The sequence below is a fragment of the Larimichthys crocea genome, chromosome XXIII (genome assembly GCF_000972845.2).
Source record: "Larimichthys crocea isolate SSNF chromosome XXIII, L_crocea_2.0, whole genome shotgun sequence".
In the NCBI taxonomy this organism is placed as follows: Eukaryota; Metazoa; Chordata; class Actinopteri; family Sciaenidae; genus Larimichthys; species Larimichthys crocea.
Window position 1 is genome coordinate 6,845,246 of NC_040033.1, and position 25,889 is coordinate 6,871,134.

General features: G+C 38.6%; 3 protein-coding genes across 6 annotated transcripts; all 3 read right to left on the reverse strand.

Annotated features, from left to right (window-relative positions):
* Positions 1–4,001: 4,001 nt before the first annotated feature.
* On the reverse strand, positions 4,002–8,641 carry LOC109141116 (mannose-specific lectin). 3 transcript variants are annotated; one of them, XM_027274154.1, is made up of 3 exons: positions 8,491–8,641; positions 4,606–4,699; positions 4,002–4,487 (listed from the first exon to the last, which is right to left on the reverse strand). In XM_027274154.1, the coding sequence occupies exons 1-3, from the start codon at positions 8,637–8,639 to the stop codon at positions 4,242–4,244; spliced, it is 489 nt and encodes a 162-aa protein (XP_027129955.1). In that variant the 5' UTR covers positions 8,640–8,641; the 3' UTR covers positions 4,002–4,241. The 3 variants fall into 3 exon arrangements, with proteins under 3 accessions (XP_027129955.1, XP_027129956.1, XP_027129954.1); XM_027274155.1 differs by lacking the exon at positions 8,491–8,641 and adding an exon at positions 5,353–5,434; XM_027274153.1 differs by lacking the exons at positions 4,002–4,487; positions 4,606–4,699 and adding exons at positions 7,053–7,561; positions 7,704–7,797 and having other exon boundaries at positions 8,491–8,627.
* Positions 8,642–10,780: 2,139 nt separating this feature from the next.
* Positions 10,781–14,034, reverse strand: LOC104939804 (mannose-specific lectin). Of its 2 annotated transcripts, none has more exons than XM_027274157.1 (3): positions 13,630–14,034; positions 11,137–11,225; positions 10,781–11,018 (listed from the first exon to the last, which is right to left on the reverse strand). In XM_027274157.1, exons 2-3 carry the CDS (start codon positions 11,170–11,172, stop codon positions 10,788–10,790), a joined length of 267 nt encoding a protein of 88 aa, XP_027129958.1. In that variant the 5' UTR covers positions 11,173–11,225; positions 13,630–14,034; the 3' UTR covers positions 10,781–10,787. The 2 variants fall into 2 exon arrangements, with proteins under 2 accessions (XP_027129958.1, XP_027129957.1); XM_027274156.1 differs by lacking the exon at positions 13,630–14,034 and adding an exon at positions 11,867–11,939.
* A 32-nt stretch (positions 14,035–14,066) lies between these two features.
* On the reverse strand, positions 14,067–15,154 carry LOC113744045 (mannose-specific lectin). Its single transcript, XM_027274152.1, has 3 exons — positions 15,036–15,154; positions 14,677–14,770; positions 14,067–14,536 (listed from the first exon to the last, which is right to left on the reverse strand). Exons 1-3 carry the CDS (start codon positions 15,146–15,148, stop codon positions 14,276–14,278), a joined length of 468 nt encoding a protein of 155 aa, XP_027129953.1. The 5' UTR covers positions 15,149–15,154; the 3' UTR covers positions 14,067–14,275.
* Between the last annotated feature and the right edge of the window lie 10,735 nt (positions 15,155–25,889).

Genomic DNA, 25,889 nt, shown 5'->3' on the forward strand with positions numbered 1-25,889 from the left:
CAGAGAGATGGAGTACCGTAAAGTCTCCAGTGTGTGCGCACTATATATTCAGGGGGAACCTCATGAGGTGAAGACCACCACCTCAATCTGAAGCAAGGCAAACAGCTTTAGTGAAAAAAAAGAAGTTATTATTTTCAAGTAATAATAATAATAAATCCATTATATGAAATATAATAAATAAAATAAATAGCTGTTAACTTTGCAGCCATAGACAGGTTATGAGAGGACGCAAAACAACTACTACATGTTGTTTGTGCGTCTTTGTGGTTGGTTTTTAAAACTTTCTGGTCTTTTTACATCTCTTGGGTGTCATATTTACATTCATTTGTATTCTTTTTTGTCTTTGAGGTCATTTCAAATTGATTTATGGTAGTTTTGCATCTTTTAGTAGTCATTTTGTGTGTCTTTGTGGTTGTTTTGTGTCTCTTTATGGCAGTTTTACATCTCTTGGTAGTCATTTTGTGCCTCTCTACGGGTATTTTGTGTCTCTTTGTGGTAGTTTTGTATGTCTTTGTGATTGTTTTGTGTCTCTTTATGGGTATTTTTTATTACTTTGTAATATTTTTTCATCTTTTAGTTTTATTTTCTGTCTCTTTCTTATAATTTAATTAGATATCCGACAGATAAAGGCTTTGGTCCAGGAGCCCCAGGCCTGTGCCGAGTAGGGTCCTTTAGTAATCAATCAGTGATACTACAACTACATGCCAGGGGTGCTGTTTGCATTAGTTTAATCAATTATATTCCATGCTGTATTTTTTTGTCTCAGCATGTTCATGACGGGTGTGTCAACTGTTTCTTATTTATTACGGCATAAACCCAAACCAAATCAACTGCATTAAAAACCAGAACACTGCACCAGAAGCGCCTGGCTGATGTAATATGTTAATAAAAAGAGAAAGAGTCTCTTGTGTCTTAATAAGAACAGCATGTGGTCTAATGGTAACTCTCTCTAACTGATTTACAGTTCACATACTTATTGTGTTGGCAAAAAAGTGCCACTATCTTCTGTATGATTTATAATAACAAAAGAACTAAATGTCTGCAGTGGTCTGTAATTTAACATCGCCCATCAGAAGGTTCTACTGTTGAGCTACAACTAAAACCTACAAGACTAATGAAAAGGGACATTGAAGTTGAGCAAACAGACATTGCATTGATAATGATAATAAATACACAGGCCTACATACATTTAAACTAATGAACAATCTATTCCACATATAAAAGCATGATCATATTAATTGAAGCATTTAGTTAGAAAATACATCCAGGTAATCAACACAAGTCCCATAATCGTTCTACTTGTAGAGAAAAGTTAATGTTATGATTCATCAGACAATAAAGATACCAAATCAACCGCACAGTTCCTTGACTTGCTGACAGATACAACATTGGATTACCAACTACTTGATGCCCCAGACCTCCAGATTCAGATTTTCTTTAGCTTTACTTGACAGATACGGCTCAGGAATCAAACCCTGGGCTGCTGCCTTTGTACATGAGGTGCACACACTACGTACTGAGCTAACCGTCAATTTTTTCTTAGTTTACACTGTGCTCACATGTCCTGTATTCATAAATAAAATCGTGTTTAATCAAACTGCCATGAACTATTAGAAAATACACTATATAGGATAATACAAAATGATTAGTTCAAGACGCAGAAGGCAAGATTTGGCACTGATGGAAGGTCTGATGTTTTTTTCTTTGTCAATATCAAAGCAACATGATATTAACACAAGTTACAAGGTGTGAGAACAGACGAACAGGGTGCAGAGTGGGAATGGCAGAGACACTGTTGACCTGATTACATGTGAATGTAGCATCAGAATTATTTAAAACAATTTTTTATAGTAGAAAAGTTACGGAAGTTACCTATGGAGGCAATGTTAGTTCATGAAATGGCTACAATATTTGGCGTGGCCCTGCTCTGTCTATGAAGGACCCTTACTGAAACGAGTTAGAGGTTTGAACAGTTTTTCACCAGTTTTCAGTCCAAGATTTTGTGGGCGGTCCTTAAAGGATGGCCCGATGACACGCTGAGGCCACATGAGCATACCCCTCCACCCCTCGCAGAGAGATAGAGATTAATTCATCTCACTCAGAGTGTTTCAAAGTTAGTCATGTCACTTGATGAACTCATGTGACACGTTTCAGCTGTGTTAAAGCAATTTTAAAGCTCAAGGACCATGGCAGACACGTACCCACAATCCTTGAGCTGAGAATACTGCTCATTTTTACCCGATTTTGACACCTAATTTCATAAACTTCATCATTCAAATTTGGCTGGGTGGTTAATAATGCTTTCTTCTTTGGTCTGACAAACTCAGAACACATATTTTCTTAGACTTTAACTGTTTCTACTTTAAGTCATTTTCCTGAAAGAGCTATTGTCATTGACCGTAGCTCCCAAACTGCCCCTAAAACATGCAACAGCATTGCCTGTATGTCTGTAGTGTGTATCCTTTTGAGCACAATCCAGAAAGAATACGGTACTCAGTCTGTATTTCCAAGTATCACGCAGAGGTTTAAATTACTTCATGAGAACTTGTTTTAGTATAAACCTTGTTTGCCATCTAGTGGTTTTGATTTGAAAATACCTCTGGAGCAAAAGCTGTAATACAAGTCATTATGTCGGAGCACCATTCACAGAATTTACTTATACATAAGTAACTTATTACATAATATTTGCATTTGATGGCTTGTTTGTTATAAAAAAAATGAATATTTTTATTTATGCTCTATTTCACACACTCTGCTCAATCACCAGCATGCTTTAAGTCTTTGTTTTATGGCTCCTCATTCACACACACACATTCACCGGTTAAACAGTTCAGTTATAATCACAGAACTGTTAATGAGATTTCATCTTGGCACGGGGAGCAGAGCAGACAATAGGCGCTGTCTCGACCAGACACGTCTGGGGAACAAAATGGTGTTTCAGGAATGGCAGCAAAAGAGAGGGGAGGGACAGCACCAACATGATAATGAATAGTCATCATCAAAAGAACTACTTCCCCTTTTCCAAGTACAGTTTAGGTACAAACTGGCACAACACGGCTCTGAATGTATCATCATTATGAAAAGATTCCATGTTTAGTCTTCTCAGATATGAGTTCTTTATTATGAATAATAGATCTAATACCAATGATTGATTGGTCATGTTTTTCTGTATTGCCATAATCACAACAATTACACCCAAGTGAGTTTTTCACACACAATGAATTTGCTTTGATGTCTATAAATCTATAAATTTAAAAAGAAAAGGTTATTTTTCTCAACATGAACACAAACAGCTCCAACAACACACAGTAACCACAAAAACAAATCTTAAACTTAGGTACCTGTTATGTGATGTACGATATATAAATGGGAAGATATATCATCTAGGTATATGTATATACACGTATAAACACTGATTATTATATTATTATACCACCATTATAAGAAAACAATCATGCAGCAAGTAAACATCTGTTGAGAAAGAAAATAACTAATTAAAAAAAAAATGATATTAATTTTGAGCAGCCTTCTTTGATGACACACTTAAATAGATCAACTGTGCACACTGAGAAACAAGAAGTTTACTTTTCTAACTTTTATATTTACTGTGGTGCAATAATTTCAAAGACTTTAATCCAGTGGGTCATCATCTGTTATAGTAATCATCCTCCAAGTGGAATTAAGTAAGCGGTATCAGAACATTGGCTGAAGCAGACACACTAAGTGATGACAACATAATTTAGATTATGTGTCTGGTACAATATGGAGAACAATAAACACTGATGCTGATATTTAAATCAGTTAAATTCATATAAGGTGGAAACAACAGTAGGATTAGTGTGACATCTTGTGGTGTCTTGTTGAAGTTGCAATCATTTCTTTTCTTTCGACTAACTCAAGCTCCTCCTTGGTACCATGCATGATAAAACAATTCAGTTACAGTTTTTAAACTCACTTGGAGTTACATTCTGGTTGTTTTATAATGAACACAGGCAAAAACATTGTTTGTGTATTAGACTTTATTCTCAGCTGGTTAATTCAACCCAATACCAATCAAGTAGTAAGCACAGTTTTAAGTGAAGAGTTGTTCAAAGAGCTGAGATGCAGAGACATATTTTAGTCAGAAAGAAAAATCAATGCATGCATTGTTATTTATTATTTGATTCCAAGCAGGTTTACTGGTAAGTCAAGCTGATAATCGAAGATGACTTACACAAACAATTAATTTCAAATTCATTCTTTTACGGTTTGGAGTTCCAAATCTCTTCACATTCCTTGTACAGCACAAGTTTGCCATCATCAGTTAGCTGAAGACGGCACATATTACAGCTGGGCTTGGCAGAGTTTGTGTGCCATCCTGGTTTGTCAGACTGGTTGTACATGACCAGGTTGCAGTCGTCCTGCATGCACAGGCGGATAGCGTCTGATCCATTGGTCTCTGAAGCCCACACAGGCTTCCAGCCATAGATAACAAAGTTGGCATCATCCTGCAAGCAGAAAAAAAGTTATTCGACTGTTCTCTTGCATGCACTTTTACACAAGCAGCACTCATCATGCATACTGATAATTTGCCCAGAGATCCGAAATATAATATCAGTTATTCACCTGGAAAACAGCCTTCCACTGTCCATTGTTGGACATCAGGTAGTCTCCCCTGCGGAGCTCATCATTTTTGGACAAGAAGTTCCTGCTCATGTTTCTACAACAAGAAGAAAGCATGACGTGTCCATCTTAGACAATGAAAACATGTTTCGTGAATTGGTTTGCCATTTCATTTGTGATTTTTTTTAATTGAACTGAACTTTTTTCTTTTACATCAGTTTATACCCACAATAAGTCTCATGCACCGATTATAAACTTCATGACAGCAGAACAGATTTGACAGTAAACTGCAGTGACTCCATGCATTCTTGCACAGTAATGTATCCATCTGTTTAAAAGTATGGAACACTTACAGCCTTGAACGTGTCACCCCAGGCAGACTGCAAGCTGCCAAGCAGTAGTATGCATAGTAATTTATATTTTAATGTCATAGCCATTTATACCTTTACAACCAGTGTGTTTATGATAAAACTATTTGTTTACAAAAGCACAAATTTTTTCATAGATCGAGCCTCTCAATTTTGTTCTCAAAGTGCACCAAAGTGAGACATTTAATGTTAAAATGTACATTTTCTTTGGTGGAGGCAGGCCATGGACCCCAAACCTTCTGTAATAAAATTTGACTTCTAAACCACAAAGAGTTCATCTGCAGAACAGCATCAAAAGAAAAGACAGGGATAGGACCACGCTTCACCCAAAGAGATCTGGCAAATATTAGTTACATGTTAGATACCTAAGTATGCTACTTACTGTCTGGTCTTGGTCTTGACTTGGTCTCGCACTGCCTTGGTCCTGACTTGGTCTCGGTTAGGTAGTCTTGTCTAAAACACTGACAACGACTCAGTGTCATTAAGAATCCCAATTGCAACCAATCAGCATGCACAGTAGCATGACCGTCCCCTAAAGTCAATAATACACCTGTGAGTGTCAAAATATTTGCCGTACAAATATGCCGATATGCAAATGTTGTTCTGAAGAAGCTGCGATGTGTGCAATGGATATAAGAAAGGAATCTATATCAAATGTAGTGTGATGTAATCATCTGTTAACACGATTTCAATGATTGATTTACTGTTATAATCTGGATCATAAGTCATATATACAGACAAAGGATTTATTTTGTTTTTTATAAATAACTGCACAAAACAGGCAAAGACAAAGCCGGACCTCACCCTAAGGATGATATCAATTAATAACACACCTTTCATTTTCCTGCTATGATGTGTCAAAACATTTGCTGATATGCAAATATTGTTTCAATATTTTTCTTATGCTGAAAGGTTTATTGAAGCTTTGGCAAAGGAGAACAGAAGACTTCTTAATACGCTTGTCATAACATGATGCCACTTGATTCTGAAGAAGCTGTCCTCTATCTGTAGAGACTTCTATGTTTGTCCCAGACAAAATTCTGTTCAAACATTTTCTGTTTATTGAGCTTAAACACAATTAATAGGCAGAGTATACAAAGAATGACAACATCAAGGCATGTAGATTTTTAATTTATCTTAGCCACAGTGAACTCACACACTGTCTGAGCCTACATGTAATAAAAGTGGCATTGTTGCCGTGCAGCAGCACAGTGCGTGAGGCCTCTAATGCAAGGGGAATTGTGCCTTGTGGGTACCGTTAGCCACTGGGCTGTGTTCTGAAGTGACCTCCCTAGCAGGAGTGGTAGGTGAGATACCACGTTCAAGGAAGTGTTTCACCCAGGGAGGGTGAGGCTCCGCCATGGCACTCTGCTTTTGCTGACTGCTTCTAACGGTTGTTGTGGCGAAGTTTGTTCATCAGCAGTCAGTGGAGATAGTGCACAGGAGTCCAAGAAGTCTTATGTTGAAAGGTTTATTGAATCTTGGCTGAGGAGAATGGAGGACTTACCTACACAAACTTGTTGAGAATATAGTGAAGGATGGTTCGTCTGAACATATCACTCTGTAGACCAGTACCTAAAGCTGTGTAACCACTGAACTCTCAAATGTGCATTCACCTTTGTAATGAGGAGTTATGCACACAAGGCATCAGAATCTTGACTGAAGATACATTTTGAATCTTTCACACTAAGAGATGACAACATAATTTAGATTATGTGAACTGTACAATATTGAGAACAATGAACACTGATGCTGCATTCAAATCAGAAATTAAAATAATTTAAGATATTCTCCTACCAGAAGTTGAGTATGGAGGGAAGCATAATTTAATATTTTGCACTTTGTTAATATGCAGATGTTTCATGTAAATTCATGAGGCATGAGTGGAAACAGATACAACAGGAGGATTAGTGTGACATCTTGTGGTGCCTTGTTGAAGTTGCAATCATTTCTTCCCTTTCGACTAGCTCAAGTTCCTCCTTGGTACCATGCATGATAAAACAATTCAGTTACAGTTTTTAAACTCACTTGGAGTTACATTCTGGTTGTTTTATAATGAACACAGGCAAAAACATTGTTTGTGTATTAAACTTTATTCTCAGCTGGTTAATTCAGTCCAATACCAATCAAGTAGTAAGCACAGTTTTAAGTGAAGAGTTGTACAAGGAGCTGAGATGCAGAGACATATTTTCAGTCTAATCATAGCTCACTACAACAAGAAGAAAAATCAATGCATGCATTTTTATTTATTATTTGATTCCAATCAGGTTTACTGGTAAGTCAAGCTGATATTCGAAGATGACCTAGACAAACCATTAATTTCAAATTCATTATTTCATGCCTTTGGAGGAAGCAGAGCTCCAAATCTCATCACATTCCCTGTACAGCACAAGTTTGCCATCATCAGTCAGCTGAAGACGGCACATATTACACTTGGGCTTGGCAGAGTTTGTGTGCCATCTAGGTGAGTCACACTGGCTGTACATGACCAGGTTGCAGTCTGCCTGCATGCACAGGCGGATAGCGTCTGATCCATCGGTCTCTGAAGTCCACATAGGCTTCCAGCCATAGATAACAAAGTTGCCATCATCCTGCAGGCAGAAAAAAAGTTACTTGACTGTTCTCTTGCATGTACTTTTACACGAGCAGCACTCATCATGCATACTGGTAATTTGCCCAGAGAGTAGAAATATATATTAGTATATATCAGTTATCAATATATCAGTTATTCACCTCAAAAACAGCCTTCCACTGTCCATTGTTGGAAATCAGGTAGTCTCCCCTGCGGAGCTCATCATTTTTGGACACGTAGTTCCTGCTCATGTTTCTACAACAAAAACAAAACAAACAGAAAGCATGTGGTATCCATCTTGTTAGTTGGTTTGCCATTTCATCTGTGATTTTTTAAATTGAATTGAACTTTAGGTCAGTTTATACCCACAATAAGTATATTATAAGTATATATTACTTTAAACTTCATGTCGGCAGAACAGATTTGACAGTAAACAGTGACTCCATGCATTCTTGCACAGTGATGTATCCATCTGTTTAAAAGTATGGAACACTTACAGCCTTGAACGTGTCACCCTAGGCAGACTGCAAGCTGCCAAGCAGTAGTATGCATAGTAATTTATATTTTAAAATGTATGACTTTTTTGCCATGTCATAGCCATTTATACCTTTACAACCAGTGTGTTTATGATGAAACTAATTTGTTTACAAAAGCACAAATTTTTTCATAGATCCAGCCTCTCAATTTTGTTCTCAAAGTGCACCAGAGTGATGCATTTAATGTTAAAAATGTACATTTTCTTTGGGGGAGGCAGGCCATGGACAAAATTTGATCTTCTTAACCACAAAGAGTTCATCTGCAAAACAGCATCAGAAGAAAACACACAGCATCCTTCAGTACGCTGACTGAGAGGGATGAGACCACGTCTCACCCAAAGAGAGTTGGCAAATATTAGTTACATGTTAGCTACATGTAATTAATATTTGTACATGTAAGTAGGCTACTTACTGTCTGGTCTTGGTCTTGGCTTGGTCTCGGTTTAGGTGGTCTTGCCTACAACACTGACAATAACAGCGGCTCAGGGCCATTAAGTATTCGAGTTGCAGCCAATCAGCATGCATAGTAGCACAACCTCCCCCCAAAACCTTGGTTACCATAGTAATGATCAGAATGGGTTTCCTGCTTTCCTAAACACGAACATAAAGCTGCTCTGTATGTGAAGAAGAGACTTTGACAATGATGCCAATCAGTGGAGAGAAAGTGCACATTCTTTTGTCTGTACTTGTTACTGAATTCCTCACTATGCACGCTCACTCTTATTTCTCAAATCTTGCTTTCTGCATGTGATGAGATTTCCATTAAATTTTTGTACCTTATTTAGCACAGAATCCAATTAAGTCTTCACTTAAAGGTACAATATGTAAGATTTGACACCGCAGCTCAAATTCAAAACACTGGAGGGCAGTCTCTCCCCTCCCCAGACTGCAGCTGACGCAGGTTGCCAGACTAAAGACACTGAACCTCCATGAGGGCAAAACAAACACAAAAAGGTTTATTTCATAAAGCAGCTTCAACGTCTGAGTCTGACTTCAGTCTGTGCTGCAAAAAAAGGAGAAAAGTCAGAGAAAAGGCTCACTTCTTCCCCTGGGAAAGCAGCCTCCTTCTCGGGCAGTAAGAGCCAAATAGGTCCTGCTGTTGATGATTATGTGACGTGATTTCAATACTTGAACTCAGTGAGTTTAACTGATTAATTTATACATGAAAAAGTCACCATTACCTGCCCAAGATGTCTTATGCTGAAATGTTTATTGAAGGAGAAAGGAGGACTTATCTATGGGGTGCCTTCTGTAAAGTGGCTCATGCTGAAAATAACAGCAACATTTTGTCTCATTTAGCTTCAAACAATGTTTAAAAAACTGGTGTGAATTTTTGAGAGTCACTTTTTTGCACATTTACAACAATATTTTTCAACTTAGAGATATTTTAATTATTTAAATCCAAATGTTAAATGTTAAATCTAAATGTTAAATCTAAATATAAATATAAAATCTAAATGTAAAATCTTAATGTTAAATCTAAATCTTCATGTCGAAGAGTCCATTTCCCCAGATAAGATGGGTTTTATTTGTTATTTGCCACTATAAACACACTCTGACCTCCTCAAGCTTTTATTTTGGTACTTCCGGTTACCAGCATTTGAATTTGTATATTAGTTAAATATTTAGTTTCACCCGAAACATTTAGATTTAACATTTAGATTTAATGTTGCACACCAACTCTGGTGAATGGAGGTAATTAAATTTTTTAAACGGCAGGTAAACTAAATGCACAGAACATTTCTTCCTACCCAAGTTCATCTCGTGTGTCTTTTCTGTTTCACACTATCAGGATGGAGCATTAGGGGAACATGGGTATATATTTCTGACTTGATTATTCCAACGAAGACCCACATTATCAAATATTTCGCAAAACCAAACTCCTGATGGTGAAACTTGAAAATCAATGCAGCACAGACTGAAGTCAGACTCGCTGCTTTATGAAATAAACCTTTTTGTGCTCGTTTTGCCCTCATGGAGGTTTAGTGTCTTTAGTCTGGCAACCTGCGTCAGCTGCAGTCTGGGGAGGGGGGAGACTGCCCTCCAATGTTTTGAATTTGAGCTGCGGTGTCAAATCTTACATATTGTACCTCTAAGTGAAGATTTAATTGGATTCTGTCCTAAATAAGGTTAAAATAAATGGAAATCTCATCACATGCAGAAGACAAGCTTTGAGAAATGAGAGTGAGCGTGCATAGTGAGGAATTCAGTAACAAGTACAGACAAAAGAATGTACACTGTCTCTCCACTGACTGGCCTCATTGTCGAAGTCTCTTCTTGAGATACAGAGCAGCTCTATGTTCGTGTTTAGGAAAGCAGGAAATCAAACCCCTGATGGTGAAACTTGAAAATCAAAGAAGAAGTGAAAACATGTGTGAGCAACAATTCCAACAATATATTCATGTTCTCCAGGGACTGGGTTTGGTTCAAGTCTCCTATGTCATTACATAATGTTCCCTGAAGCCCTTATTTTGTTCAGAGTCTAATTAGTTTTGCACAAAGAGCTGAGATGCAGAGACATATTTTAGTCTAATCAAAGCTCACTACAACGAGAAGAAACATCAATGCATGCATTGATGTTTATTATTTGATTCCAGTTTATATAACAAGCTGGTTTACTGTTAAGTCAAGCTGATAATCAAAGATGACTTACACAAACAATGAATTTCAAAAGCATTGTTTCATGCATGAAGAGGTGGAGCCAGAGTTTCAAATCTCTTTAGAGTCCTTGTACAGCACAAGGTTGCCATCATCAGTCAGCTGAAGACGGCACATGTTACAGCTGGGCTTGGCAGAGTTTGTGTGCCATTCGGCTGTGTCACACTGGCTGTACATGACCAGGTTGCAGTCTGCCTGCATGCACAGGCGGATCATGTCTGATCCCCAGGTGTCCGAAGCCCACGTAGGCTTCCAGCCATAGATAACAAAGTTGCCATCATCCTGCAGGCAGAAAAAAAGTTATTCGACTATTCTCTTGCATGCACTTTTACACGAGCAGCACTCATCATGCATACTGATAATTTTCCCAGAGAGCAAAAATATAATATCAGTTCTTCACCTGGAAAATAGCCTTCCACTGTCCATTGTTGGACATCAGGTAGTCTCCCCTGCGGAGCTCATCGTGTCTGGACGTTCCTGCTCATGTTTCTACAACAAAAACAAAACAAACAGAAAGCATGTGGTATCCATCTTAGACAATTAAAACATGTTTTGTGAGTTGGTTTGCTCAAGTTAAAAACTTTAGTTTAGTTTAGTTGGCTTCAGTTCATCTCACTTCATCCTCTCCTTCATAGTGTGAAGGAGAAACTACACGAAACATGTAGGTTTTTTTAGTTTGTCCGTTCTAGGCTACTGTAGAAACATGGTGGACAATGAGTCTTTTGTAATAAGGTAATAAACTACTAACTTATGTTTTTATTAAACTAAACTAAAGTAATAAAAACATAACTATTCTATTTCTCTCCTGAGTGCTGCACTGTTTGCACTTGATTTTATGTAATTTGAATATATATTTCTGTATTTTTGATTCTGTGGTTATAGTGTTTGCGGCATGGCAATTAGATATCGACCTGTGTGAGCCAGTGACACCAATTCTAGATATATTTGTATTTGCCTTATGTATTTGTTAGTATGAAGACATATTTTAAAAAATGTACAAAAATGAAATGGAGATCTCATCACATGCAGAAGGCAAGCTTTGAGAAATGAGAGTGAGCGTGTTTGCAATGGGGCGGATATGCATAGTGAGGAATAGAGTAACAAGTACAGACAAAAGAATGTGCACACACTTGTCTCTCCACTGGCCTCACTGTCGAAATCTTTTCTTCAGATACAGAGCAGCTTTATGTTCGTGTTTAGGAAAGCAGGAAATCAAACCCCTGAGGGTGAAAGTTGAAGATAAAAGCAGATGTGAAAACATGTGTGAGCAACAATTCCAACAGTATATTCATGTTGTCCCGGGGTTGGGTTTGGTTCACTCCTTATTAATGCTCCCTGAAGCCCTTATTTTGTTTAGAGTATATTAATTGGTTTTCCAGGTTGTACAAAGTACAAGGATTAGTGTAACATCTTGTGGTGTCTTGTTGAAGTTGCAATCATTTCTTTCCTTTCGACTAACTCAAGCTCCTCCTTGGTACCATGCATGATAAAACAATTCAGTTAAAGTTTTTAAACTCACTTGGAGTTACATTCTGGTTGTTTGATAATGAACACAGGAAAAAAACATTGTTTGTATATTAAACTTTATTCTCAGCTGGTTAATTCAGTCCAATACCAATCAAATAGTAAGCACAGTTTTAAGTGAAGAGTTGTACAAGGAGCTGAGATGCAGAGACATATTTTCAGTCTTATCATAGCTCACAGCTGATTCCAATCAGGTTTACTGGTAAGTCAAGCTGATAAGATGACTTACACAAACAATTAATTTCAAATTCATTATTTCATGCCTTTGGAGTCAGCAGAGCTCCAAATCTCATCACATTCCCTGTACAGCACAAGTTTGCCATCATCAGTCAGCTGAAGACGGCACATATTACATTTGGGCTTGGCAGAGTTTGTGTTCCATCTGGGTGTGTCACAATGGTTGTACATGACCAGGTTGCAGTCTTCCTGCATGCACAGGCGGACAGCGTCTGATCCATTGGTCTCTGAAGCCCAAACAGGCTTCCAGCCATAGATAACAAAGTTGCCATCATCCTGCAGGCAGAAAAAAAGTTATTCGACTGTTCTCTTGCATGTACTTTTACACGAGCAGCACTCATCATGCATACTGATAATTTGCCCAGAGATCTGAAATATAATATCAGTATATCAGTTCTTCACCTGGAAAACAGCCTTCCACTGTCCATTGTTAGACATCAGGTAGTCTCCCCTGCGGATCTCATCGTTTCTGGACGTTCCTGCTCATGTTTCTACAACAAAAACAAAACAAACAGAAAGCATGTGGTATCCATCTTAGACAATTAAAACATGTTTTGTGAGTTGGTTTGCTCAAGTTAAAAACTTTAGTTTAGTTTAGTTGGCTTCAGTTCATCTCACTTCATCCTCTCCTTCATAGTGTGAAGGAGAAACTACACGAAACATGTAGGTTTTTTTAGTTTGTCCGTTCTAGGCTACTGTAGAAACATGGTGGACAATGAGTCTTTTGTAATAAGGTAATAAACTACTAACTTATGTTTTTATTAAACTAAACTAAAGTAATAAAAACATAACTATTCTATTTCTCTCCTGAGTGCTGCACTGTTTGCACTTGATTTTATGTAATTTGAATATATATTTCTGTATTTTTGATTCTGTGGTTATAGTGTTTGCGGCATGGCAATTAGATATCGACCTGTGTGAGCCAGTGACACCAATTCTAGGTATATTTGTATTTGCCTTATGTATTTGTTAGTATGAAGACATATTACAAAAAAGGTACAAAAATGAAATGGAGATCTCATCACATGCAGAAGGCAAGCTTTGAGAAATGAGAGTGAGCGTGTTTGCAATGGGGCGGATATGCATAGTGAGGAATAGAGTAACAAGTACAAACAAAAGAATGTGCACGCACTTGTCTCTCCACTGGCCTCACTGTCGAAGTCTTTTCTTCAGATACAGAGCAGCTTTATGTTCGTGTTTAGGAAAGCAGGAAATCAAACCCCTGAGGGTGAAAGTTGAAGATCAAAGCAGATGTGAAAACATGTGTGAGCAACAATTCCAACAGTATATTCATGTTGTCCCGGGGTTGGGTTTGGTTCACTCCTTATTAATGTTCCCTGAAGCCCTTATTTTGTTTAGAGTATATTAATTGATTTTCCAGGTTGTACAAAGTACAAGGATTAGTGTGACATCTTGTGGTGCCTTGTTGAAGTTGCAATCATTTCTTTCCTTTCGACTAACTCAAGCTCCTCCTTGGTACCATGCATGATAAAACAATTCAGTTAAAGTTTTTAAACTCACTTGGAGTTACATTCTGGTTGTTTGATAATGAACACAGGAAAAAAAACATTGTTTGTGTATTAAACTTTATTCTCAGCTGGTTAATTCAGTCCAATACCAATCAAATAGTAAGCACAGTTTTAAGTGAAGAGTTGTACAAGGAGCTGAGATGCAGAGACATATTTTAGTCTAATCATAGCTCACAGCTGCTTCCAATCAGGTTTACTGGTAAGTCAAGCTGATAAGATGACTTACACAAACAATTAATTTCAAATTCATTATTTCATACCTTTGGAGGAAGCAGAGCTCCAAATCTCATCACATTCCCTGTACAGCACAAGTTTGCCATCATCAGTCAGCTGAAGACGGCACATATTACATTTGGGCTTGGCAGAGTTTGTCTGCCATCTGGGTGAGTCACACTGGCTGTACATGACCAGGTTGCAGTCTGCCTGCATGCACAGGCGGATAGCGTCTGATCCATTGGTCTCTGAAGTCCACACAGGCTTCCAGCCATAGATAACAAGGTTGCCATCATCCTGCAGGCAAAAAAAGTTATCAGACTGTTCTCTTGCATGTACTTTTACACGAGCAGCACTCATCATGCATACTGATAATTTGCCCAGAGAGTAGAAATATATATTAGTATATATCAGTTATCAATATATCAGTTATTCACCTCGAAAACAGCCTTCCACTGTCCATTGTTGGACATCAGGTAGTCTCCCCTGCGGAGCTCATCGTTTTTGGACACGTAGTTCCTGCTCATGTTTCTACAACAAAAACAAAACAAATAGAAAGCATGTGGTGTCCATCTTAGACAATTAAAACATGTTTTGTGAATTGGTTTGCCATTTCATTTGTGATTTTTTAAATTGAATTTTATCAGTTTATACCCACAATAAGTCTCATGCACCGATTATAAACTTCATGTCAGCAGAACAGATTTGACAATAAACTGCAGTGACTCCATGCATTCTTGCACAGTAATGTATCCAAATATTAGTTACATGTTAGCTACCTAAGTAGGCTACTTACTGTCTGGTCTTGGTCTTGACTTGGTCCTGGTTTAGGTAGTCTTGCCTACAACACTGACAATAACGGCGGCTCAGTGCCATTAAGTATCCCAGTTGCAGCCAATCAGCATGCATAGTAGCACAACCTCCCCCCAAAACCTTGGTTACCATAGTAATGATCAGAATGGGTTTCCTGCTTTCCTAACCACAAACATAAAGCTGCTCTGTATGTGAAGAAGAGACTTCGACAATGAGGCTAGACAGTGGAGAGAAAGTGTACATTCTTTTGTCTGTACTTATTACTTACTGTTACTGAATTCCTCACTATGCACGCTCACTCTCATTTCTCAAAGCTTGTCTTCTGCATGTGATGAGTTTTCCATTAAATTTTTGTACCTTATTTAGGATAGAATCCAATTAAATCTTCACTTAAAGGTACAATATGTAAGATTTGACACTGCAGCTCAAATTCAAAACATTGGAGGGCAGTCTCCCCCCTCCCCAGACTGCAGCTGATGTAGGTTGCCAGACTAAAGACACTAAACCTCCCTGAGGGAAAAACAAACACAAAAAGGTTTATTTCATAAAGCAGCTTCCACGTCTGAGTCTGACTTCAGTCTGTTCTGCAAAAAAAAGGAGAAAAGTCAGAGAAAAGGCTCACTTCTTCCCCTGGGAAAGCAGCCTCCTTCTCGGGCAGTAAGAGCCAAGTAGGTCCTGCTGTTTACCGATGATTATTATGTGACGTGATTTCAATACTTGAACTCAGTGACTTTATAACTTCCCACAGCGGTGTTGTAGGTAGTGTCTTTGGAAACTTTTACGTAGGAAATAACTGATTAATTTATACGTAAAAAAGTCACTATTACCTGCCCAAGATGTCTTATGTTGAAATGTTTATTGAAGGAGAAAGGAGGACTTATCTATGGGGTGCCATTTGTAAAGTGGCTCACGCTGAAAATAACAGCAACATTTTGTCACATTCAGCTTCAAACAATGTTTAAAAAACTGGTGTGAATTTTTGAGAGTCACTTTTTTGCACATTTACAACAATCAACTTAGAGATATTTTAAATATTTAAATCCAAATGTTAAATGTTAAATCTAAATCCAAATGTAAAATCAAAATGTTAAATCTAAATGTTAAATCTAAATCTAAATGTTAAATCTAAATGTTTCGGGTATAACTAAATATTTAACTAATTCAACAAATTCAAATGCTGGTAACTGGAAGTACCAAAATAAAAGCTTAAGGTGGTCAGAGTTGTTTATAGTGGCAAATAACAAATAAAACCCATCTGATCCGGGGAAATGGACACTTGGACATGGATTATCGTGATAATAACTACCTAAAATAACAAACACGTTTGGAGAAACTTTATTTGAAGAGTACTTTGAGTTTTTAGTGTCACTTTTATGAAGAGTGCGCGACTTATGACCTGTAGCCACTATAGCCAGCCAACAAGGGGGCTGACTTTGACTGATCTGTCATGTTCACTTGCATAAGGGCCAGCAAGATCCTCCACCCGCCCACCTCCACCCGGGTTAGCCTAGATGATGCGTTTCAAAGCATCCATGCATCCCACATCCTCTGCATGTAACCCCTCTCAGTGGGGTTACTAGTATAGTAGCATTCCAACAGTTCCATAGTATAGTAGCATTCCAACAGTTCCATATTCTCAGCCCTTGTCCAGCAGTCCCTCAGCAACTGACGCAGACCTTGTTGACCCGGGCGACATCCGAGCCGGTATAGCTCCGATATTTGTGGTTTCACTATGGGCTGCCAGCTCTAAGGACCTTGCCGAAGGGTCCACACTGGATTGGTGTCCCCTACTGGGATTCGAACCCCAGTCTCCCATGTCATATATAGTTCCCACTGTGGCAGCCACTGAAACTGACCTAACCGACCGGTCCTGCTCCTTGCCACTAGAATCAGAAACCGGTGGCACATTCTCAAAGTAGTGTTTCAGCAGATTGACATGGCAAAGTTGAGTTGATTTCCTACATTTAGGCATTGACAACAAGTAGTTCTGCTCTGAAACCTGCCGCAACACTGTGAAAGGACCGGTGAATTTTGCTTGAAATGGAGAAGTCACAATAGGCAACAAGGCTAGCACGTGATCACTAGGACTAAACTGATGCTGCTCAGCTTTTCGGTCATACAGACGCTTCATTTTTACCTGTGCAGAGGCCAACTTCTCCATAGCCAACTCTCCTGCTGCATACAACTGATGTCGAAAAGCATTTATGTAGTCAATCAAATTTACAGGTGGTTCTGGTTTTGCAACAGGATCATGCAACAAAGTTAACGGCCCACGCACAGTGTGCCAGAAAACAAGTTCATTAGGGCTGAAACCCGTGCTCTCTTGCCCCTCTTCCGAGTCCTGGTTCAACTCAACGCAATACCCACGCTACAGAGACTTCAGAGTCTGATGAAATCTTTCCAGGGCCCCTTGACTCTGAGCATGGAATGCGGAAGCCTGTTTATGTTTAACCCTTAACCCCCCTCACACGAGGCCATAAAAAATAACGCAAGATGTAAGCATATGTTTTATGCATTCCCAAATGCCCACAGTGATCATGGGAGGCCTTCAGAACCTCAGTGCGAAATTTAGAAGGGACAACAACCTGCAACACTGGATCACCAACAGAATTGTCACCATGTGGCATCCACTTCCTCATCAACAATCCATCCTGCACCAAGTAACCATTAGCAATGCTCCTCCTTCAGCAACAGTGAAAACCCTGTCAAACAGTGATGTCAAAGAAGAATCTGCTCTTTGTTCTGCTATTAGATCACTGCGAGAAACAGACAAAAGAAAATCGGGAAAGGTCACCGGGAATTTCCCCTTGTTACCCGTTTTAACTTTGTCAAGGCCCCCTCCAGCATTCAGATGATGACATAATCTCCTATATCAGATTCCTGAGAAAATGGCAACACTGTACTCATAATGTATGAATTAAAAGCAGCAGTATCCTTTAGGATTTTTATAGGTACAGAACTGGCACTGCCCACCAAAGACACACAACCATCAGACAAAAAAGCAGAGAATGACTCCTTAGAATTATCCTTCACTTCAGTCTCCATCTGCTGACGCAGCAGGCTTAACCTGTACTCCTTCCTTCCAACGCCTAGCTTTGGGACAGTCAGCCTTCCAATGCCCCCTGCCTTTGCACAAATTGCATATCTTTCCTGAGTCAAATGTTCTCCTTCATTCTTTTATCTCCAACATTCAACTCATAATACTGAGCAATTTTCACTTTCCCTGCTCCAACAACTCCTTTAACGGAGCTTGCAAGACATCCTGTATACTAGCCATCACTCAGTTTCACTTACCCAACAGAATTACTTACAAAACGGTGCAGTAGGTATTTATGCACTGAAACCTGCAAGCCCGGTGGAGCAACCAGTAAATGGCGACCCTACCAGCAGCTTCGGCCGTGCCCCCGAGACTACTGCTCCAACCACATTTAACACCACACTACAAACACCCCCAGCAATCTCCCAGGGGAAGTTGCTCTTCAGCCTATCAGGGACAAAACAACAGCAACTTTCATGATCACACACAGGACAGATCATAGAAAAAACTACATGCAGCACAATTTCCTCCTGTTACACCCGTTTAAATTAACCAAAATAAAATGGCTTGCTTACTTAGCACTCTAGTTCAAGTCTCCCACGTCAACAGAAGGTGAAGTCATTCACAAGTCACTAAACTCAACAGGCTACAACCACTCACTGACGTCACACAGCCCATTTCATTCACACCTAGCAGATCTTACCAACTACAATAATACAACCCACGAGCCCCCATTTGTCACAGGCGGGCTCTTAACTGTGGCAAAGATGGGAGACCAGACTGTGGAGTGGAATTATCTCAAGAATTTATTCACAACTCAAAAATATTTAACAGAAGAAAAGCTATATACATGTCAGTAATCAGAAGTGTAAGCGTGTGTGTGAGTGTGTGTCAAACAAACAGAACAAAAGCAGTGACTGCAGGAGCAAGAGCAAGAAAGAGCTCAGCAGTATGGACAGCCTTATATAGACACGACACCAGCCCAGGTGTCTCATCAAGAAGATGACCCTCCCACGACCTGGAACCTGCAACGGAGAGCAAAGCAGCAGAGAGAGGCACCTAGTGGAGTGGTGGGGTCATCACAATATATATATAATCTAGACAATCTCAATAATAATGCATCACTGAGAGGGAAGGATTTTAAACACAGACAGTATATATATGTATTTTTTTTGTTTTGTGTCATGTTGTATCAGTGTGACATGGATTGGTTAAAGCTTTGACTGTGTCAAATAACTTAAATTTGTCGGTCCTCTGTTACTCTCAAGTTTGTATTTCGGACGCTACATTTCCCTCCGAACCGTTCCCATCTCAGCCTGACTGTCGTTGTGATCTTGTGCCTTTTTGTCGTCACAACAAAGATGCACAAAATCTCACAAAAGTGCCTGTGGGACCATGAAGTGATCCGCAACAAAAGTGTCTGCTGTGTTTTGTAAGGATGACACACGTGTTACAATAGTTTGCACTTTCGAGACGCTCAGAAATCAAACATCTCTCCATTATTTATCCGTTGCAATATCAGGCATTATCGCTGTTTTTATTTTGAAGGTTTTATTTGGAGTATATTATATTATGACAACTGTCGTGAAGCAGTTAGGGCATAACATTTGGGATGAAACACAGACTATGAGCTTATCCTTATCACCAAAAAACATCAGTGACTGCCCTCACTAATGGGAGGAAATTCCTGCAGCTGATTACAAAATGTTGTCTAAAGCTTTCATGTGATCCTTTCTCCTGTGTTTGTGGCGGACACTGTGTTCTTTTACTTGTTTTGGCACATAAAAATCCTTCAAGTTTAAATAAAATATCAAGACGTAAAATTATATTAATTAATTGATTGATTTTCAGATTAGCCTATAGCCTCTTTTGAGCAGTTTTCTAAAAGAGTTGTATATAAATTCACCCTCAGTACAGTTGTCATGAACGGGGGAATTAGCTATAGAGACCAAAACAGTTTTTTTTTTTTACCAGGCTGTAAACATGTTTATTTCTGCTGTGAAGTTGGACATTTTGACATGGGGGTAATGAGGGTTGTAGCCAGCCTAGATCTTGAGCAACTGCAGTTTTTGGCACTTCTGCATTGGCTTCACTTCACATCCACGGAGGTTGCCTCTTGGTTTCAACATGAGAACGTCCCTGTGCATAAAGAAATGGTTGAAACTGTGTGTGAGGGACCAAATGTTTAAGACAGTGTGTTGTGCTGGTGTAATGGAGTTAAGGTGAAGATGATTCCACTTGCCATAAAAACTCACACACACTTAATTGTCCTATTGACCTTGAAGGCATCACCCCTGTAGTTAAGGGTCGTACATCCCGGGTGAGAGCAGCAGTCGGACCTTGCTGTCTCCCCGACGTGTGTTGTGTGTGTGAGGGAAATGGGACTGACGTTATGTGTTGATCCTTCTGCCAGATGTCCGAAATAAACGACAAGTTTGCCAAAAGTGACGGCCTTCTTCTGTGAAATACACAACGCAACGAGAGAGAGTACAAAGCCGCTACACTGGCCCGCCTTTGTTTCTTCTTTCAGGTCTTCCTGGCACCTTGATTGCTGACATAACCCAGTTCAGTTTGCTTACATTGAGTTGTACTTAATAAATTATTCTGTTCACTTAAATGGTTGCTGTGTGGGTTAGGGCATAACATTTGGGATGAAACACAGACTATGAGCTTATCCTTATCACCAAAAAACATCAGTGACTGCCCTCACTAATGGGAGGAAATTCCTGCAGCTGATTACAAAATGTTGTCTAAAGCTTTCATGTGATCCTTTCTCCTGTGTTTGTGGCGGACACTGGGTTCTTTTACTTGTTTTGGCACATAAAAATCCTTCAAGTTTAAATGAAATATCAAGACGTAAAATTCGATATTTGATTGAATTGATCATTCATGTCCACAGAAAGACAATAACCTAGTAAATATCGTCTCATTTTAAGGGAGCACAAATGTCTCTTCTACATTTATAAACAAATAAAAGCAAAAAATGAATACAGATTTGTATAACAGAACCTTTGCATCTTCTTTCCTTTCGTTAATCACCACACGGCCCATCGGAGGCCCATTCCTCTCTGTTAAACCAGTGAACTGTGTATAAAGTAGGTCAAACTAGCTCCACCTTGACTACTGCATTAAAGAATGTATGTATTGCATGTGACATGTGAGAACTAAAGTACAATTTGCTCAGTATTGTCTTTTACTTTCAGTTGCAGGACTGTCATTATTTTTAAAACTTTTGTTACAAGCTTCAATCTGCTTTACAATCTGCATCCTCTGGGGTACAACAGGAATTTAGAGATCAAACACTGTCGGGTTACTTGTGTAGTTCCCCTTCTAACCATAATAGGACTTGTTTGGATGTGGGTATGATCCCGTGCAGATAAAAGGTCTTTACCTTCTGAGCCGAGCTGCTCTCCTCACACATTGGGGAGGAAAATGGCTGCTGGCTTGCTGTTGCTGGTTTGTGCGGAGCTGTGCTGTACTCTGCCAAGGCACAGGATCTTTACAATGAGCTGCCCGATAGCTACAAGAAGGGAGTGGATCTGTCGTTGGAGCAACTCAGCTCTCATGCCGGGGTGCACCACCATTTTCGCTTCTTAAGAAGTCTGGAGAAGTCAGACATTGAGGTAAATCTGGTGTCTGTGTTAATTTCTTTTCAGTTCTGTGCTGAAGAAATAAGCTGTATTTTCTGTTTGAGAACTTAATTTCACACAGAGGCCAGTAAACTGTCCTGGTTTCTTTGATCTGTCTTTCTGAAAAGCATATGCAACTCCGATAGCGGACTTCAGATGATGGGAGCTGTAGTTGTTGAGTCATAACAGCTTTTCTTTAAATTTGAATGTACACAGCATTTAAAGATGAAGAAACTAAAATGGGGAAGGCCATAGATCCTTGGATGGCTTACCTTGACCCTAACCAGTCTCACTCCTCAGCCCAAACATAAAGAACCCAACCAATAAAGCCAACGAGCAGTAGCCAGTCAAAGGTCAACTAGGGCGGCTCATTCCTTTGACAAAAAAGTCCACAATGATTGATTTACAGCCTTTACCAGAATATGTCTTCATACCAACAAATACATAAAGCAAATACAGATATACATCTTTACTAACTGCAACATTAGAGTGATTTACACATTAATTCATCACAAATTATAATATATGTTTTATGAAATTCTGCAACTTTGATACTACAAATATAATTTGATATTAACACTATTACTACATATACATATTTACACTGTATTATCTTTACTTGCTTCAAGCTCATGTTAAATTGACCCTGTGCTCTCTTCTTCTCGTAGTCGGATTCGGTGTGAAATACCTCTACCACACTTTTACCTGAAGCCCACCAGTGTGCTAAAGGAACAGCTGACTCAAACCCTCAGAGTGCCCCTTCAGGAATACAGAGTGAGTCAATTTTTTTGAGAAGCATTCGATTCAAATCAGAAGTACATAACTCAGAACATCAACAATGTTTTTAATGACTTCACAGGCTCTGATGGACTGTGGCTGTTTGCTACAAGACTGAAATGACCAGATGAAATGGACCCCAAGCCATATGTGCACTGTATCCAGAAACCGAGACTCACAGAGTACTGTTGCTCATTTCCTGTCTTGTTTATTGCCTATTGCAAAAGACTGGAGTTATTTTTAAGGCCATGCACTTCTGAAACACAACATCTATTAAAACACATTATACAGCCTTTTATCCCTCACGTAATACTTATGGTGGCTGAACAAACATTTAATGTTGCGTGTGTGTGGGGGGTTGATGAATACTAATGGTACCTGAGCAGACATCTGAATGTGTTTTCCTCTTGTTTCAGGAAATGAGGACAGCCAGGACAGAGCACTGCAAAAAAAATGAGTTACAACATTGGAGCTGCTTCACTGGCTTCGCGAAAATTAACGAAATTAGTGCCTAAAGTAACATGCTTCAAATATAGCACCTGGAGAATCTGTAGTTAACCCTGTTGCATGCTTATTTTTACTATAGTTTGGTCACTCTGATATGTGAATTTCTAAAGAGCTCTCATCCAAGCGTCACTGTAAAATAAAAATTAAAAAAGGCAAACTCTAAATGCAAAGTGTGTATTTGATTCAGTCTCGCTTCAAGCTCGTCCCTGCTGTAGAAAAAGAGTTCCATCTTTGCTTGTTATGTCCTCCAGATTTCACAATGTGTAATACAGAACAGAAAAACAACAAAAAACTGTTCATTCTTTGTCTGTACTTGTACTGTATTCCTCACTATGCATATCCCCCCCTGCAAACAAGCTCACTCTCATTTCTCAAAGCTTGTCTTCTGCATGTGATGAGATTTTCCATTTATTTAACCTTATTTAGCAGAGAATCCAATAAATCTTCACTTAAAGGTACAAATGTAAGATTGACACTGCAGCTCAAATTCCTAACACTGGAGGGCAGTCTCCCCCCTCCCCAGACTGCAGCTGATGCAGGTTGCCAGACGAAAGACACTGAACCTCCATGAGGGAAAACGAGCACAAAAAGGTTTTTAGGTTGGGCAGAATCTAACATTCACTCCGTTAATTCACTTTATTTGCTTCCATGGTTGTATACCGGCAGCCTAGAGCTTCGACATGAATTAAAACACACAGAACAAAACACAAACAGAGGTCAAATTTCAAAATAAGAAACATACTGACTAGTAAGTTGATCAAGAAGCTTGTATTTTAATAGAGCATGTTTCCTCTGAAGACACAGCATATTCATTTAGGATTTAATACAGTAATATCTTACATGTTGTACCTTTAAACTCCAACAGACTACAAGCATGAGAAAGGGTGAGAAAAAAGTTACTTTAATATTGTCTTTGTTGTTCATTATTCAGTAGAGTAAATCATGTCATGACTACCACATGGATAAGTCCCGTTTCTCCCTTCAATAAACATTTCAACATAAGACACCTTGGACTCCTGTGCACTTTGTCTCCACTGACTGGCCTCATTGTCAAAGAATGAAATTATCCAGATAAGACAGACAGTAAGTAACAAAGTTGCTGAGGTAGCTAACATGTAACTAATATTTGCCACTCCTTTGGGTGAAACGTGGTCCCATCCCTCTCAGTCAGCACACTGAAGGATGCGGTGTGGTTAGGAGTCAAATTTGATCACATTGTATAAATGACTTCATGAGAACTCTTTTTAGTATAAACCTTGTTTGGCCGTTTTGATTGTGAAAAAGCTGTAATACTAGTCATGATGCGAGCACCATTCACAGAATTTACTTCATAATATTTGCATTTGATGGCTTGTTTGTTATAAAAAACTAAAATTTTTATTTATGCTTATATTTCCCACATTGCTCAATCATCAGTATGCTTTAAGTCTTTGTTTTAATTGCTCTGAATAGTATAACACGATAAAAAGATCCATGTTTAGTCTTCTTCTCGGATCTGAGTTTTCCCAACTTTATTATGAGAATAAGTTGTAGGCCTACTTTAAGAGCAGATCTGATACCAATGATTGGTCGTGTTTTCTGTATTGCTACAATCAAATAATTACTCCCAAGTGGGTTTTTCACATACAATGAATTTGCTTTGATGTCTATACATTTCAAATAATAAAAAAAAGTATTTTTTTAATTATAATCATAATTATCATCTTTTCTCAAATGAACACAAACAGATCCAACACACACGAAGCCACAAGAACCAAATTTAACTAGCATATTGTATGTGATGTACGATAAATAAATGGCTGATATAATGATATGCATATTTAATAAAAGACATTTTTTAATCTTTCAATTTGGGTGAACTAGTTCAGCTTCACATGATAGCAGACATGCTAAGCAATGACAACATAATTTAGATCATGTGTCCGGTACAATATGGAGAACAATAAACACTGATGCTGATATTTAAATCAGTTAAATTAATAAGATGGAAACAACAGTAAGATTAGTGTGACATCTTGTGGTGTCTGTGAAGTTGCAATCATTTTCTTCCTTTCGACTAACTCAAGTTCCCTTGGAACCAGAATGTAGGACTCCTTACATTCTGGTTGTTTTATAATGAACAAAGGCAAAAACATTGTTTGTGTATTAAACTTTGTTCTTAGCTGGTTTATCAGTCCATACCAATCCAATAGTAAGCACAGTTTTAAGTGAAGAGTTGTACAAGGAGCGGAGATGCAGAGACATATTTCAGTCTAATCATAGTGTAGTCCCGTATTATTGATAAATAATTCATAGTAATTTCAGTTCATTAGGAGAAGGTATTTGGATTTCATGGCGGTTTAATAATTTGATTGCATTTAAAAATAAGTTAATTGAAGTCATGATTCGTTATTTAGTTATTATTTGAACATAACACTTATGGTTCATTGTTTAATGTCAATTATTAGTTTCAGTGAAGCAGATAAAATAAGCGCCAGTTATCTTAAGAAAGTGGTTTAATGCACGGTGTTTAGGAACTAGGGCAGTGGAGATTAGGGAGAGTGACAGGAGCACGCGGTTTTTCTGACCATGCTGAGATCATGTTGATATGTGTGTTGTAAATCATGTTGATATGTGCGTACGTGATTGAAATCGTGTTGATATCGTGTTTGTAAATCGGTTTTGGAGTGTGTATGGGCCCGCGAAAATGTATGCTTTTATATTTTTTGTACTTGGTGAATAAACCTGGAAATCAACCAGTCGTGGAGGACACACTTTTTTCTTAGTTTTGTGTTTGGACAACACACGTCAAGCCATATGCTCCAGTGGAAACTGAAATGAAAAAAAAAAAAAAAAGAAATGAAAAAAGCAAAATAAAAAAAATAAAGATGCTGAAAAGAAAAAAAAC